The sequence below is a fragment of the Taudactylus pleione genome, unplaced genomic scaffold (genome assembly GCF_031769625.1).
Source record: "Taudactylus pleione unplaced genomic scaffold, aTauple2 ptg001096l, whole genome shotgun sequence".
In the NCBI taxonomy this organism is placed as follows: Eukaryota; Metazoa; Chordata; class Amphibia; order Anura; family Myobatrachidae; genus Taudactylus; species Taudactylus pleione.
In genome coordinates this window covers 722,490-739,285 of record NW_028285497.1, presented here as the reverse complement: position 1 = coordinate 739,285, position 16,796 = coordinate 722,490, and the positions used below count along the sequence as shown (strand labels likewise).

Below are 16,796 nucleotides of genomic sequence, written 5' to 3'. Positions count from 1 at the left end.
TATCAGTACATGTCATCCTGTGCGCACGTGGTATCAGTACATGTGTGCTTGTAGCTTCCCTCCTGCCCTGACTTCCCCTGCACTAAGCTCCCCTCTCCCAGCTGCCCCTGCACTGGCACACTCCCCCGCCGTCCCTGTCTGCAGCACACACTCACACTCACATCTGATTTACTCACGGTGCCATCTCGTGCCCCTGTTGCTCTCTCTGCCCTCACCCCATTGCTCTTTTCCCATTTGCTTCCAAAATACTTGAGTGACTTTTATACAACTGCCTGACCCACGTTCTCTCTGACCCTCTGCAATAAGGGTTTTCTCCCGTTACACCCGCTGGCACTGCCCTCACTAACTGACCAACATCTACTCAGAGATAAGGGTCACTTCTCCTTGCTCCTCCTGCTGGACCTCCCGGCCGTTTGCCATACAGATAACCACCCACTTCTCCTGCTGACCCCTTCATCCTTTGGCTTTCCCTGCAATGCTCTGTTCTTCTCCCTCTGCCTTCTCTGTATACCTTATCTCTGTGTAAACTAATACCCATCATCCTCCTCTACCACCTCTATGCGAGGGGCACTGAACAGTCTCTATTATCCCATGTGACTAATTGCTTCTTTGCCATCTGCACTTGCGTAAACCAACACTATTTAAAACTTATTATAAAAAAAACAGAGCTCATCTCCCTACTGAGTATCAGTAACTCTCCTCCCTCACTCTCCAACTCACTGCTTTCGTGTCCTCTGCACATCAGTCTCTACGATACTTCATCCTAAATATTAACTTTCTCACTGTGTACATTACTACAACCCTTCTTTTTATCTTCCAATATCTCCTCCCTCTCCTTTCCCCCACTATCTCCTCCCTCTCCTTTCCCCCACTATCTCCTCCCTCTCCTTTCCCCCACTATCTCCTCCCTCTCCTTTCTCCCACTATCTCCTCCCTCTCCTTTCTTCCACTATCTCCTCCTTCATCTCTGATATCCGATTCTTGCCCCCACCTCCCAGACTTGTTGTGTCCTGCACCCATCCTCGCCTGAGCAAGCCCCCTCTCTGAACACACAGCTCATTATTATAGCCATTCTTGCCCCCACATACTCATTACTACAGCCATATGACTGAAAAATGGCATGCATAGGAATGAGTGGCAGCACAAATAGGGGGGTACCCACAGAGCTGGCTCCTATGTCTGGCACGAATGCCCTGTCCAGTCTCAGCATCACCTTCTTCCTCTATGCTGTAGGCTGTCAGGAGCAAGCTCTCCTCTACCATCTGTCTCCGTTCCTTCATCAGCCTCGTCTTCACTTGTTCCGTGTTTATGATAGTTTGTTTCAATATATTATTTCTCCTTAGGTGTATATACTCCCTGCCTAATGCTGGCATATTGCATTACCTTGTCCTCTGGTGTATATACCCTCTGCCTAGTGCTGGCGTATTGTATTACCTTGTCCTCAGGTGTATATACCCTCTGTCTAGTGCTGGCGTAATGCATTACTTTGTCCTCAGGTGTATATACCCTCTGCCTAGTGCTGGCGTATTGTATTACCTTGTCCTCAGGTGTATATACCCTCTGCCTAGTGCTGGCTTATTGCATTACCTTGTCCACAGGTGTATATACCTTCTGCCTAATGCTGGTAATTGCATTACCTTGTCCTCAGGTGTATATACCTTCTGCCTAGTGCAGGTTTATTGCATTGTCCTCAGATGTACTTACCATGAACCTCCCTTGTTCTAAGGTGTGTGTAGATGGGTTCTGCACCGAGCTGGGCCATGTGGTCATAGTCAATTTGCTGGATCCTGTCGTGGGCATAGTTTTGGGAACTGTGGCGGCCCTGTTGGTTTGTGCCGTTTTAATCTTCATCGTCCTGAGAAAATATAAACCTAAGAAGAGAAAGGGTAAGATCGTGTCCCTCATAGAACCGTAAGCACAGGAGGGAGGTGACCAGAAAGCACCTTTGTATAACCAGTCTCTCTCTTGTTTTCAGTAACGGAGAATTTGGAATTACTGGTGAATAACAGAGACCCCGTCTTGTCACCCATCCACGTTCACTTTGGTGACTACAGAGAGTCTTGTAAGAGGCCAATATTTTATTTCATCACCAAATCCTTCTATTCATTGTACCTCCCAGTGTTCCTCAGGGCCTCATCTTCTTCTTCTCTCTCTGCTCTTCTGCCTGACACTGGCTCCACAGCCAGCTCTGTGCCATCCAGTGGCCTAAGTAACACTGGGCATTTTCTGCCCTTACAGATGTCCCTAGCAGTAGTTCCGGGGGATTGTCCCTCCGCGGTGGAATTTATTCTGGCGGCAGCATTGGGACAAGTTCCATGCCACTTCTCCTCACCAGCTTACTGGACAATCTACGACCAGAACTGTTGGACGAAGTGAAGGACGTCCTGATCCCGGACAGCCGTCTGACTACACACCGTGACCGGATAATCGGGAAAGGTCGGGTCTCACATGGTCACATTACACAGAGTCTAGAACCCAATTGTATCTAGAACAAAACCAAAGACCTAGCCTAACAAATACAAGATTGAACGATACATCTCATTAAGGTGCAATAGCCTGCAGATACTTCTGGGAGATGGGATGTAGAGGGAGTCGAATCAGAACTGAAGGAGACGGGGATTTTCCAAATAGATGTTTATTGTCTGAATGCAGGAACTTATCAACAGGAGCACAGGGAGGCCTATAACCTTGGCCAAGATTATGCTAAAAACCTCTATTGATTGCAAAATGTTATTGTATTTATATATTATTAATAATTAGGAGTTGTGCACCTGAGATTTGTCTGTTTCTGTGCCTGCAATTAGTCTCATCAGGTAGCACCTCCCATTATATATATATTTAGGGTGTGCAGTCCAGAAATCTTTCCCATATACTCCATTTAATGTGCTTTATTGCACACCTGAGGGAAAGGAGACGCCCTCAGTCTGAATTAGCACCCCTACCTTATTGGTTTAAAAGCATGGAGTATGGTAATGTATATGCACACTGTATTAGGCACAATTCTAGGTAAGTCCTACAAGTTATATGCTGTAGTGCAACTTTGGTTCATTTTTGGGGCGTGGGTCCCCCTGGATTGCCTTTGGTTGATCTGTTTCAGGGCACCGCATTATAACACATTTTTCTTTTATAACACATTTTAACCCTTCACTGTGTGTTTATTATATATGTACCTCACTTTTTATTTTCATTCTTTATATGCAGCAGTAGCTGCTCCTAACTATCTCTTTCACACTGCACTTTTCTTACTATGGCGGTGCCCTGGGTTGACTTAGCTGGGCTAGTTTGGGGGTATCCTGCGGTCTGGATTTGAATCGTAGCATGTTAGGAACCTACCTGAAAGAGGTTACCTGGATATGGTGGGTAGGCCCATAACCTTGGCCAAGATTATGCTAAAAACCTCTATTGATTGCAAAATTTTATTGCATTTATATATTATTAATAATTTGGAGTTGTGCACCTGAGATTTGTCTGTTTTTGTGCCAGGTTATACAGTATGCAGGGAGATGGGCACACAGCGAGCGGGGATGGAATTATACAGCATGCAGGGAGATCGGCACACAGCGAGCGGGGATGCGGTTATACAGCATGCAGGGAGATGGGCACACAGCGAGCGGGGATGGGGTTATACAGCATGCAGGGAGATGGGCACATAGCGAGCGAGGATGCGGTTATACAGCATGCGGGGAGATGGGCACACAGCGAGCGGGGATGCGGTTATACAGCATGCAGGGAGATGGGCACACAGCGAGCGGGGATGCGGTTATACAGCATGCGGGGAGATGGGCACACAGCGAGCGGGGATGGAATTATACAGTATGCAGGGAGATCGGCACACAGCGAGCGGAGATGGGGTTATACAGCATGCGGGGAGATGGGCACATAGCGAGCGGGGATGTGGTTATACAGCATGCAGGGAGATGGGCACACAGCGAGCGGGGATGGGGTTATACAGCATGCAGGAAGATGGGCACACAGCGAGCGGGGATGCGGTTATACAGCATGCAGGGAGATGGGCACACAGCGAGCGGGGATGGGGTTATACAGCATGCGGGGAGATGGGCACATAGCGAGCGAGGATGCGGTTATACAGCATGCGGGGAGATGGGCACACAGCGAGCGGGGATGGAATTATACAGTATGCAGGGAGATCGGCACACAGCGAGCGGAGATGGGGTTATACAGCATGCGGGGAGATGGGCACACAGGGAGCGGGGATGGGGTTATACAGCATGCAGGGAGATGGGCACATAGCGAGCGGGGATGTGGTTATACAGCATGCAGGGAGATGGGCACACAGCGAGCGGGGATGGGGTTATACAGCATGCAGGAAGATGGGCACACAGCGAGCGGGGATGCGGTTATACAGCATGCAGGGAGATGGGCACACAGCGAGCGGGGATGGGGTTATACAGCATGCGGGGAGATGGGCACATAGCGAGCGAGGATGCGGTTATACAGCATGCGGGGAGATGGGCACACAGCGAGCGGGGATGCGGTTATACAGCATGCAGGGAGATGGGCACACAGCGAGCGGGGATGGGGTTATACAGCATGCGGGGAGATGGGCACACAGGGAGCGGGGATGGGGTTATACAGCATGCAGGGAGATGGGCACATAGCGAGCGGGGATGTGGTTATACAGCATGCAGGGAGATGGGCACACAGCGAGCGGGGATGGGGTTATACAGCATGCAGGAAGATGGGCACACAGCGAGCGGGGATGCGGTTATACAGCATGCAGGGAGATGGGCACACAGCGAGCGGGGATGGGGTTATACAGCATGCGGGGAGATGGGCACATAGCGAGCGAGGATGCGGTTATACAGCATGCGGGGAGATGGGCACACAGCGAGCGGGGATGGAATTATACAGTATGCAGGGAGATCGGCACACAGCGAGCGGAGATGGGGTTATACAGCATGCGGGGAGATGGGCACACAGGGAGCGGGGATGGGGTTATACAGCATGCAGGGAGATGGGCACATAGCGAGCGGGGATGTGGTTATACAGCATGCAGGGAGATGGGCACACAGCGAGCGGGGATGGGGTTATACAGCATGCAGGAAGATGGGCACACAGCGAGCGGGGATGCGGTTATACAGCATGCAGGGAGATGGGCACACAGCGAGCGGGGATGGGGTTATACAGCATGCGGGGAGATGGGCACATAGCGAGCGAGGATGCGGTTATACAGCATGCGGGGAGATGGGCACACAGCGAGCGGGGATGCGGTTATACAGCATGCAGGGAGATGGGCACACAGCGAGCGGGGATGCGGTTATACAGCATGCGGGGAGATGGGCACACAGCGAGCGGGGATGGGGTTATACAGCATGCAGGGAGATGGGCACACAGCGAGCGGAGATGGGAACACCACACTTGTGCCCGGATGGGTACTGAGGTGTCTGTTAGAGCGCCAGTTCTATCCCCAGTCTGGTTTGTGTGACTTCTCATTCTCCTCCCTGACAGGTCACTTCGGAAGCGTTTACCACGGAACGTACATAGATGACGACGAGCGGCAGATACACTGCGCTGTCAAATCCCTCAACCGTAAGAACATAACCGTCTGTTACCGTAGACAGGCAGCGTTTACCAGCTTAGAACCATGTAGCTGAGGTGCCCGATATTGAGGGAACCCTCTGCTCCCGGGGCATGATGGGAAATTGTCGCTATAATTCCCCCTGAGCATTCTAATACGGATATTCAGAATTACCTGCACTGATCTGAATATACTTCTTATTTCTACTGACGTGCGGGGGGAAATAAAATTTAATAGTTATTATTAAATATACTGCTAACCTGTACAAAGAGATCATTATTAGTACACACAGCACACGGCATGTCTGTATGATCACATAGAGAGAGATCATTATTAGTACACACGGCACGTCCGTATGATCACATAGAGAGAGATCATTATTAGTACACACGGCACGTCCGTATGATCACATAGACAGAGATCACTATTAGTACACACAGCACGTCCGTATGATCACATAGAGAGAGATCATTATTAGTACACACAGCATGTCTGTATGATCTCATAGAGAGAGATCATTATTGGTACACACGGCACGTCCGTATGATCACATAGAGAGAGATCATTATTAGTACACACGGCACGTCTGTATGATCTCATAGAGAGAGATCATTATTAGTACACACGGCACGTCCGTATGATCACATAGACAGAGATCATTATTAGTACACACAGCACGTCTGTATGATCTCATAGAGAGAGATCATTATTAGTACACACGGCACGACCGTATGATCACATAGACAGAGATCATTATTAGTACACACGGCACGTCCGTATGATCACATAGACAGAGATCATTATTAGTACACACGGCACGACCGTATGATCACATAGACAGAGATCATTATTAGTACACACGGCACGACCGTATGATCACATAGACAGAGATCATTATTAGTACACACGGCACGACCGTATGATCACATAGACAGAGATCATTATTAGTACACACAGCATGTCTGTATGATCTCATAGAGAGAGCTCATTATTAGTACACAGAGCACGTCCGTATGATCACATAGAGAGAGATCATTATTAGTACACACGGCACGACCGTATGATCACATAGAGAGAGATCATTATTAGTACACACGGCACGACCGTATGATCACATAGACAGAGATCATTATTAGTACACACAGCACGTCCGTATGATCACATAGACAGAGATCATTATTAGTACACACAGCATGTCCGTATGATCACATAGAGAGAGATCATTATTAGTACACACGGCACGTCCGTATGATCACATAGACAGAGATCATTATTAGTACACACGGCACGACTGTATGATCACATAGACAGAGATCATTATTAGTACACACGGCACGACCGTATGATCACATAGACAGAGATCATTATTAGTACACACGGCACGACCGTATGATCACATAGACAGAGATCATTATTAGTACACACAGCATGTCTGTATGATCTCATAGAGAGAGATCATTATTAGTACACAGAGCACGTCCGTATGATCACATAGAGAGAGATCATTATTAGTACACACGGCACGACCGTATGATCACATAGAGAGAGATCATTATTAGTACACACGGCACGACCGTATGATCACATAGAGAGAGATCATTATTAGTACACACGGCACGACCGTATGATCACATAGACAGAGATCATTATTAGTACACACGGCACGTCCGTATGATCACATAGACAGAGATCATTATTAGTACACACAGCATGTCCGTATGATCACATAGAGAGAGATCATTATTAGTACACAGCACGTCCGTATGATCACATAGACAGAGATCATTATTAGTACACACAGCACGTCTGTATGATCTCATAGACAGAGATCATTATTAGTACACACAGCACGTCCGTATGATCACATAGACAGAGATCATTATTAGTACACACAGCACGTCTGTATGATCTCATAGACAGAGATCATTATTAGTACACACAGCACGTCCGTATGATCACATAGACAGAGATCATTATTAGTACACACAGCACGTCTGTATGATCTCATAGACAGAGATCATTATTAGTACACACAGCACGTCTGTATGATCTCATAGACAGAGATCATTATTAGTACACACAGCACGTCCGTATGATCACATAGACAGAGATCATTATTAGTACACACAGCACGTCCGTATGATCACATAGAGAGAGATCATTATTAGTACACACGGCACGTCCGTATGATCACATAGACAGAGATCATTATTAGTACACACGGCACGTCCGTATGATCACATAGAAAGAGATCATTATTAGTACACACGGCACGTCCGTATGATCACATAGAAAGAGATCATTATTAGTACCCACAGCACGTCCGTATGATCACATAGAGAGAGATCATTATTAGTACACACAGCACATCTGTATGATCACATAGAAAGAGATCATTATTAGTACACGGCACGTCTGTATGATCACATAGAAAGATCATTATTAGTACACACAGCACGTCCGGATGATCACATAGAGAGAGATCATTATTAGTACACACAGCACGTCCATATGATCACATAGACAGAGATCATTATTAGTACACACAGCACGTCCGTATGATCACATAGACAGAGATCATTATTAGTACACACAGCACGTCCGTATGATCACATAGACAGAGATCATTATTAGTACACACAGCACGTCTGTATGATCTCATAGACAGAGATCATTATTAGTACACACAGCACGTCTGTATGATCTCATAGACAGAGATCATTATTAGTACACACAGCACGTCCGTATGATCACATAGAGAGAGATCATTATTAGTACACACGGCACGTCCGTATGATCACATAGACAGAGATCATTATTAGTACACACGGCACGTCCGTATGATCACATAGAAAGAGATCATTATTAGTACACACGGCACGTCCGTATGATCACATAGAAAGAGATCATTATTAGTACCCACAGCACGTCCGTATGATCACATAGAGAGAGATCATTATTAGTACACACAGCACATCTGTATGATCACATAGAAAGAGATCATTATTAGTACACGGCACGTCTGTATGATCACATAGAAAGATCATTATTAGTACACACAGCACGTCCGGATGATCACATAGAGAGAGATCATTATTAGTACACACAGCACGTCCATATGATCACATAGACAGAGATCATTATTAGTACACACAGCACGTCCGTATGATCACATAGACAGAGATCATTATTAGTACACACGGCACGTCTGTATGATCACATAGACAGAGATCATTATTAGTACACACGGCACGACCGTATGATCACATAGACAGAGATCATTATTAGTACACACGGCACGACCGTATGATCACATAGAAAGAGATCATTATTAGTACACACGGCACGTCCGTATGATCACATAGAGAGATCATTATTAGTGCACACAGCACATCTGTATGATCACATAGAGAGAGATCATTATTAGTACACACAGCATGTCCGTATGATCACATAGAAAGAGATCATTATTAGTACACGGCACGTCTGTATGATCACATAGAAAGATCATTATTAGTACACACAGCACGTCCATATGATCACATAGAATGAGATCATTATTAGTACACAGCACGTCTGTATGATCACATAGAGAGATCATTATTAGTACACACAGCACGTCCGTATGATCACACAGAAAGAGATCATTATTAGTACACAGAGCAAATGGCACGTCCGTATGATCACATAGAAAGAGACTCTGTAGGGAAAGAGATAATTGTTCACATTTCTGGTGTAAGAAAACGATAACGATATCGGTAATTTTGGTCATACCGACCTCCATTGAGTCAATTTCTGAGGGGACGTTCCTGTTGGAAATACCTTTGCCATGGTTTGGGAATTACTTGCTGAAGGGGCATCGGCGAGGACATGGGTGATGGTGAATTATACTCTTTAGAAGCTGCAGCGCTGTTGGAGGGGTCTCTCTGAGTGAATGTTTGTCTTGCAGGGATTACGGATGTTGAGGAGGTTGAGGAGTTTTTACGGGAAGGGATCCTGATGAAGAGCTTCCACCACCACCACGTGCTCTCTCTCATTGGGATTTTCCTACCAAAAGAAGGTCTACCCTTGGTCGTCCTCCCGTACATGTCACATGGGGACCTGCGACATTTCATACGCAGTGAGGACAGGGTGAGTCTATAGAGCTGGTCCCTTCATCCTATAACACTATCTTCTATATATTAGATTATATTAATTCCGGCCTATAGATCCACCTGTGTACAGTACGCAATAATCGTAGCCAACATGACTGTTCTCATTGCCCTGCTGACAGCACACGCACAGCCTGGACTGCTTTACTTAATGGGAGAGAGAAGCATTCACCCTGGACCCATCAGGAGAACAGGGGCCCATTATGGGTGCTCCCTGTAGCTCAGGCCTCCTCTCCACCATTGCATAGGGGTGTTGCACACATTCTCCCTATAGCACCTATAGCAGGTACAGACTCTGGTGTTGAATTGGCTTAAGAAAAAAACTAGTAAACAAGTAACAGCATCAGCAAAGCCATTCCCAGCAATGGGTGCTCAGCCCTCAGAAATGTATTCTTCTCAAAGCTCGGACATCATGAACAGTCACTACAATGCCATTCCCAGCAATGGGTGCTGAGCCCTCAGAAATGTCTTCTTCTCAAAGCTCGGACATCATGAACAGTCACTACAATGCCATTCCCAGCAATGGGTGCTGAGCCCTCAGAAATGTATTCTTCTCAAACCTTGGACATCATGAACAGTCACTACAATGCTTTTCCCAGCAATGGGTACTGAGCCCTCAGAAATGTATTCTTCTCAAGCTCGGACATCATGAACAGTCACTACAATGCCATTCCTTGCAATGGGTGCTGAGCCCTCAGAAATGTATTCTTCTCAAAGCTCGGACATCGTGAACAGTCACTACAATGCCATTCCCTGCAATGGGTGCTGAGCCCTCAGAAATGTCTTCTTCTCAAAGCTCGGACATCATGAACAGTCACTACAATGCCTTTCCCAGCAATGGGTGCTGAGCCCTCAGAAATGTATTCTTCTCAAAGCTCGGACATCATGAACAGTCACTACAATGCCATTCCCAGCAATGGGTGCTGAGCCCTCAGAAATGTATTCCTCTCAAAGCCCGGACATCATGAACAGTCACTACAATGCCATTCCCAGCAATGGTTACTGAGCCCTCAGAAATGTCTTCTTCTCAAAGCCCGGACATCATAAACATTCACTACAATGCCATTCCCAGCAATGGGTGCTGAGCCCTCAGAATGTCTTCTTCTCAAAGCTCGGACATCATGAACAGTCACTACAATGCCTTTCCCTGCAATGGGTGCTGAGCCCTCAGAAATGTATTCTTCTCAAAGCTCGGACATCATGAACAGTCACTACAATACCTTTCCCAGCAATGGGTGCTGAGCCCTCAGAAATGTATTCTTCTCAAAGCTCGGACATCATGAACAGTCACTACAATGCCATTCCTTGCAATGGGTGCTGAGCCCTCAGAAATGTATTCTTCTCAAGCTCCGACATCATGAACAGTCACTACAATGCCATTCCTTGCAAAGCTGGCACTATGGGGTAGGAGGAGCTTATAGAAGCATTTCGCTATATTCATGTCTTACTTAGACCTGGACTCTGGCCGTCAGTGTGCACCGGTGTCAGTCAGGGAATAACAAATGTAACGGTGATACTTACACACATCCTGTGTCCCTCTCTCTGCTGCAGAACCCCACAGTGAAGGACCTGGTTGGGTTTGGTCTGCAGGTCTCCCGCGGGATGGAGTATCTGGCACAGATGAAGTTTGTGCACAGGGATTTGGCTGCCCGGAACTGCATGTGAGTACCCACAGGGATAATGTTGGGTATTCCCCCGTTATATAGCGCTGCATGGGTAGATGTGACAGCCACATGCTGGATGTCTATCGCTATTCTGGACATTTGCGCAGAGCCATGTGCAGATTACAGTATACTTGGCACCGCTCGCTGTAGGTTGGGTCTTTTTGGGAGCTGTCTCCATCTTATACTGCAGTGAGAATCTGTCTTATGTGCGCTCCCAGGTTCCCTGACTGTATTCCTGCATTACTCCCCATATTAGGTGCAAAGTGCCCGCCAGTGTCAGCCCCTAAGCGTGTTCCAGCCTCCGTAATGTGTCGCCATTTGATCAATCGCTGTGACTCTTTGTCTTTCAGGCTCGATGAGACCTTCCAGGTGAAGGTGGCAGACTTCGGTCTGGCCCGAGATGTGTTCGATAAGGAGTATTATAGTGTCCGGCGTCATAAAAACACCCGGCTACCCGTCAAGTGGATGGCACTGGAGAGCCTGCAGACCCAGAAATTCACCACAAAGAGCGACGTGGTGAGATGACGGGGGGCTGACGGACATTCAGATTTATAATTAATAGGAGATGGGTCAGTGGGTGACCTAGAGAGTTGTGAGGAATCGGCTTCCCGTGATGTCTGAATTGGTTACAGAGATGTAAATTAACGTTAATCAGATTAAACATTAATTACTCACTTATATAACTTTCTCCTCAGTGGTCTTTTGGGGTGTTGTTGTGGGAGCTGATGACCCGAGGGGCCCCTCCTTATCCAGATGTGGATCCCTATGACATTGCTCGATACCTGTCCAGGGGACGACGTCTCCCCCAGCCCGAGTACTGCCCGGACCCACTGTGAGTTTGCATACCATGATCTGTGCCATTCTGCTATATACCACTGTGCTATAACAGTAATGACCACTATGGGGCAGCATTGCTCCAATCACCTCTCTGCAAAGTACATTTCATAAGGCAGCAGAAAATGAAGGACAGTATTTTCCAGCCAACTTGTTGTAGATTAGGGGACATGAAGGAAACAATGTGAGGAAATTAGGAAATACCATTAAATAATAGGGTAAATGAACTAGGAATCAGATACACTCTAAACCTGAGGACTGCCCAGGAGGCATGCCTCACATCCATTATTGGCAGCATTACAGGAGCTCTCCCAGAGTACATACAGGCAGACAGACAGACTGATGTCTGAGCTTCACATAAATGTTCCATAATCCATGATCTATATGTTCCCACAGCTATACTCTCATGCTGCAAAGCTGGAAGCCTCATCCTGAGGAGCGTCCGTCCTTCACCCAGCTGGTCAGTGAGATGGAGGTCATCGCCAACTCCCTATGGGGAGATCACTACATCAATCTGAATATTACTTACATAAACCTGGATCAGGACCAGCCCTTCCCACCCGCGCCCCCAGCTTCTGAGGATGAGCTGGAGGACGAGTCCGCAACCTCCGATGAGGAGGAGTCTAAGGGAACATTGTGAGGGTCTCGTCCTGTGAACATGGGCACAGAACTGGCGCTAAGTATTACACAGGGACACGGACAGCTTGGAAATGGCCAGCCCATGTTTTATTCCTCGGCCCCTTGTTCTGGACACGATGAGATCCCCTGAGCTTGTACTGTCCCCATCGTCACAGCTAGAGGACATAACGCAATGATATTGGGAGCCTATAGGAAGCAGACACCAGGCAGGACTGTGCAGGTGGTGGCTACAGGGGAATCTAGCAGCAATGATATTGGGAGCCTATAGGAAGCAGACACCAGGCAGGACTGTGCAGGTGGTGGCTACAGGGGAATCTAGCAGCAATGTTATTGGGAGCCTATAGGAAGCAGACACCAGGCAGGACTGTGCAGGTGGTGGCTACTGGGGAATCTAGCAGCAATGATATTGGGAGCCTTTAGGAAGCAGACACCAGGCAGGACTGTGCAGGTAGTGGTTACAGGGGAATCTAGCAGCAATGATATTGGGAGCCTATAGGAAGCAGACACCAGGCAGGACTGTGCAGGTAGTGGCTTCAGGGGAATCTAGCAGCAATGATATTGGGAGCCTATAGGAAGCAGACACCAGGCAGGACTGTGCAGGTAGTGGCTACAGGGGAATCTAGCAGCAATGATATTGGGAGCCTATAGGAAGCAGACACCAGGCAGGACTGTGCAGGTAGTGGCTACAGGGGAATCTAGCAGCAATGATATTGGGAGCCTATAGGAAGCAGACACCAGGCAGGTCTGTGCAGGTAGTGGCTACAGGGGAATCTAGCAGTAATGATATTGGGAGCCTATAGGAAGCAGACACCAGGCAGGTCTGTGCAGGTAGTGGCTACAGGGGAATCTAGCAGCAATGATATTGGGTGCCTATAGGAAGCAGACACCAGGCAGGACTGTGCAGGTAGTGGCTACAGGGGAATCTAGCAGTAATGATATTGGGAGCCTATAGGAAGCAGACACCAGGCAGGACTGTGCAGGTAGTGGCTACAGGGGAATCTAGCAGCAATGATATTGGGAGCCTATAGGAAGCAGACACCAGGCAGGTCTGTGAAGGTAGTGGCTACAGGGGAATCTAGCAGTAATGATATTGGGAGCCTATAGGAAGCAGACACCAGGCAGGACTGTGCAGGTAGTGGCTACAGGGGAATCTAGCAGCAATGATATTGGGAGCCTATAGGAAGCAGACACCAGGCAGGACTGTGCAGGTAGTGGCTACAGGGGAATCTAGCAGCAATGTTATTGGGAGCCTATAGGAAGCAGACACCAGGCAGGACTGTGCAGGTAGTGGCTACAGGGGAATCTAGCAGCAATGATATTGGGTGCCTATAGGAAGCAGACACCAGGCAGGACTGTGCAGGTAGTGGCTACAGGGGAATCTAGCAGCAATGATATTGGGAGCCTATAGGAAGCAGACACCAGGCAGGACTGTGCAGGTAGTGGCTACAGGGGAATCTAGCAGCAATGATATTGGGAGCCTATAGGAAGCAGACACCAGGCAGGACTGTGCAGGTAGTGGCTACAGGGGAATCTAGCAGCAATGATATTGGGAGCCTATAGGAAGCAGACACCAGGCAGGACTGTGCAGGTAGTGGCTATAAATCTATTAGCAATGATATTGGGAGCCTATAGGAAGCAGACACCAGGCAGGACTGTGCAGGTAGTGGCTACATGGGAATCTAGCAGCAATGATATTGGGAGCCTATAGGAAGCAGACACCAGGCAGGACTGTGCAGGTAGTGGCTACAGGGGAATCTAGCAGCAATGATATTGGGAGCCTATAGGAAGCAGACACCAGGCAGGTCTGTGCAGGTAGTGGCTATAAATCTATCAGCAATGATATTGGGAGCCTATAGGAAGCAGACACCAGGCAGGACTGTGCAGGTACTGGCTACAGGGGAATCTAGCAGCAATGATATTGGGAGCCTATAGGAAGCAGACACCAGGCAGGACTGTGCAGGTAGTGGCTACAGGGGAATCTAGCAGCAATGATATTGGGAGCCTATAGGAAGCAGACACCAGGCAGGACTGTGCAGGTATTGGCTACAGGGGAATCTAGCAGCAATGATATTGGGAGCCTATAGGAAGCAGACACCAGGCAGGACTGTGCAGGTAGTGGCTACAGGGGAATCTAGCAGCAATGATATTGGGAGCCTATAGGAAGCAGACACCAGGCAGGACTGTGCAGGTATTGGCTACAGGGGAATCTAGCAGCAATGATATTGGGAGCCTATAGGAAGCAGACACCAGGCAGGACTGTGCAGGTAGTGGCTACAGGGGAATCTAGCAGCAATGATATTGGGAGCCTATAGGAAGCAGACACCAGGCAGGACTGTGCAGGTACTGGCTACAGGGGAATCTAGCAGCAATGTTATTGGGAGCCTATAGGAAGCAGACACCAGGCAGGACTGTGCAGGTATTGGCTACAGGGGAATCTAGCAGCAATGATATTGGGAGCCTATAGGAAGCAGACACCAGGCAGGACTGTGCAGGTATTGGCTACAGGGGAATCTAGCAGTAATGATATTGGGAGCCTATAGGAAGCAGACACCAGGCAGGACTGTGCAGGTAGTGGCTACAGGGGAATCTAGCAGCAATGATATTGGGAGCCTATAGGAAGCAGACACCAGGCAGGACTGTGCAGGTACTGGCTACAGGGGAATCTAGCAGCAATGTTATTGGGAGCCTATAGGAAGCAGACACCAGGCAGGACTGTGCAGGTATTGGCTACAGGGGAATCTAGCAGCAATGATATTGGGAGCCTATAGGAAGCAGACACCAGGCAGGACTGTGCAGGTATTGGCTACAGGGGAATCTAGCAGCAATGATATTGGGAGCCTATAGGAAGCAGACACCAGGCAGGACTGTGCAGGTATTGGCTACAGGGGAATCTAGCAGCAATGATATTGGGAGCCTATAGGAAGCAGACACCAGGCAGGTCTGTGCAGGTATTGGCTACAGGGGAATCTAGCAGTAATGATATTGGGAGCCTATAGGAAGCAGACACCAGGCAGGACTGTGCAGGTAGTGGCTACAGGGGAATCTAGCAGCAATGATATTGGGAGCCTATAGGAAGCAGACACCAGGCAGGACTGTGCAGGTAGTGGCTACAGGGGAATCTAGCAGCAATGATATTGGGAGCCTATAGGAAGCAGACACCAGGCAGGTCTGTGCAGGTAGTGGCTATAAATCTATCAGCAATGATATTGGGAGCCTATAGGAAGCAGACACCAGGCAGGACTGTGCAGGTACTGGCTACAGGGGAATCTAGCAGCAATGATATTGGGAGCCTATAGGAAGCAGACACCAGGCAGGACTGTGCAGGTAGTGGCTACAGGGGAATCTAGCAGCAATGATATTGGGAGCCTATAGGAAGCAGACACCAGGCAGGACTGTGCAGGTATTGGCTACAGGGGAATCTAGCAGCAATGATATTGGGAGCCTATAGGAAGCAGACACCAGGCAGGACTGTGCAGGTATTGGCTACAGGGGAATCTAGCAGTAATGCTTCCTATTCTTTCTGACCTCGGGGGAGTATTGTTCCCCTGCTCATAGGTAAACGCTCACAAAGATATTTTTTAATATGTTAAAATTTTAACTGACTGAACATTACAGATCAGCTCAGTTTTAGTTTTATACTTTTTACAGTGAACTAAATGGCACAAACTGTACACTATTGAGGCATTTTGTGGGATGTTCCAATAGTCATGATAATGCAGCCTATCGTATTTCCTAGGAGCTTGAGAAATTGCTGAGGCATGAGCCACCAGAAGCCTCTTGCTCAGTGATGTCTCTATTTTCTCTAGCATAGAAAGGCTGAACAAAATGCCTGACTTCCCTGCGTGCAGCTTGTAAGTATGCTGTTATATTTGGATTTGATGCTAGGTCCCCTAGACTGTACTGCAGCTCTCCCTCTCTCTCGGACAGTACTGAAGCCCTCTCTCCTCTCTCTCTTTCTCTGGGACAGTA

At 47.9% G+C, this 16,796-nt stretch overlaps 1 protein-coding gene across 1 annotated transcript in view; it reads left to right on the top strand.

The window, feature by feature from the left end:
* Positions 1–13,873, top strand: part of MST1R (macrophage stimulating 1 receptor) — a 71,360-nt gene extending 57,487 nt beyond the window's left edge. The window contains exons 14-22 of the mRNA XM_088461782.1: positions 1,727–1,886; positions 1,976–2,062; positions 2,239–2,436; positions 5,470–5,550; positions 9,489–9,670; positions 11,242–11,351; positions 11,705–11,870; positions 12,050–12,186; positions 12,585–13,873. Coding sequence (XP_088317908.1) covers positions 1,727–1,886; positions 1,976–2,062; positions 2,239–2,436; positions 5,470–5,550; positions 9,489–9,670; positions 11,242–11,351; positions 11,705–11,870; positions 12,050–12,186; positions 12,585–12,828 — 1,365 coding nt within the window. The 3' untranslated portion in view covers positions 12,829–13,873. The remainder of the gene's footprint in view (positions 1–1,726; positions 1,887–1,975; positions 2,063–2,238; positions 2,437–5,469; positions 5,551–9,488; positions 9,671–11,241; positions 11,352–11,704; positions 11,871–12,049; positions 12,187–12,584) is intronic.
* Positions 13,874–16,796: the final 2,923 nt, after the last annotated feature.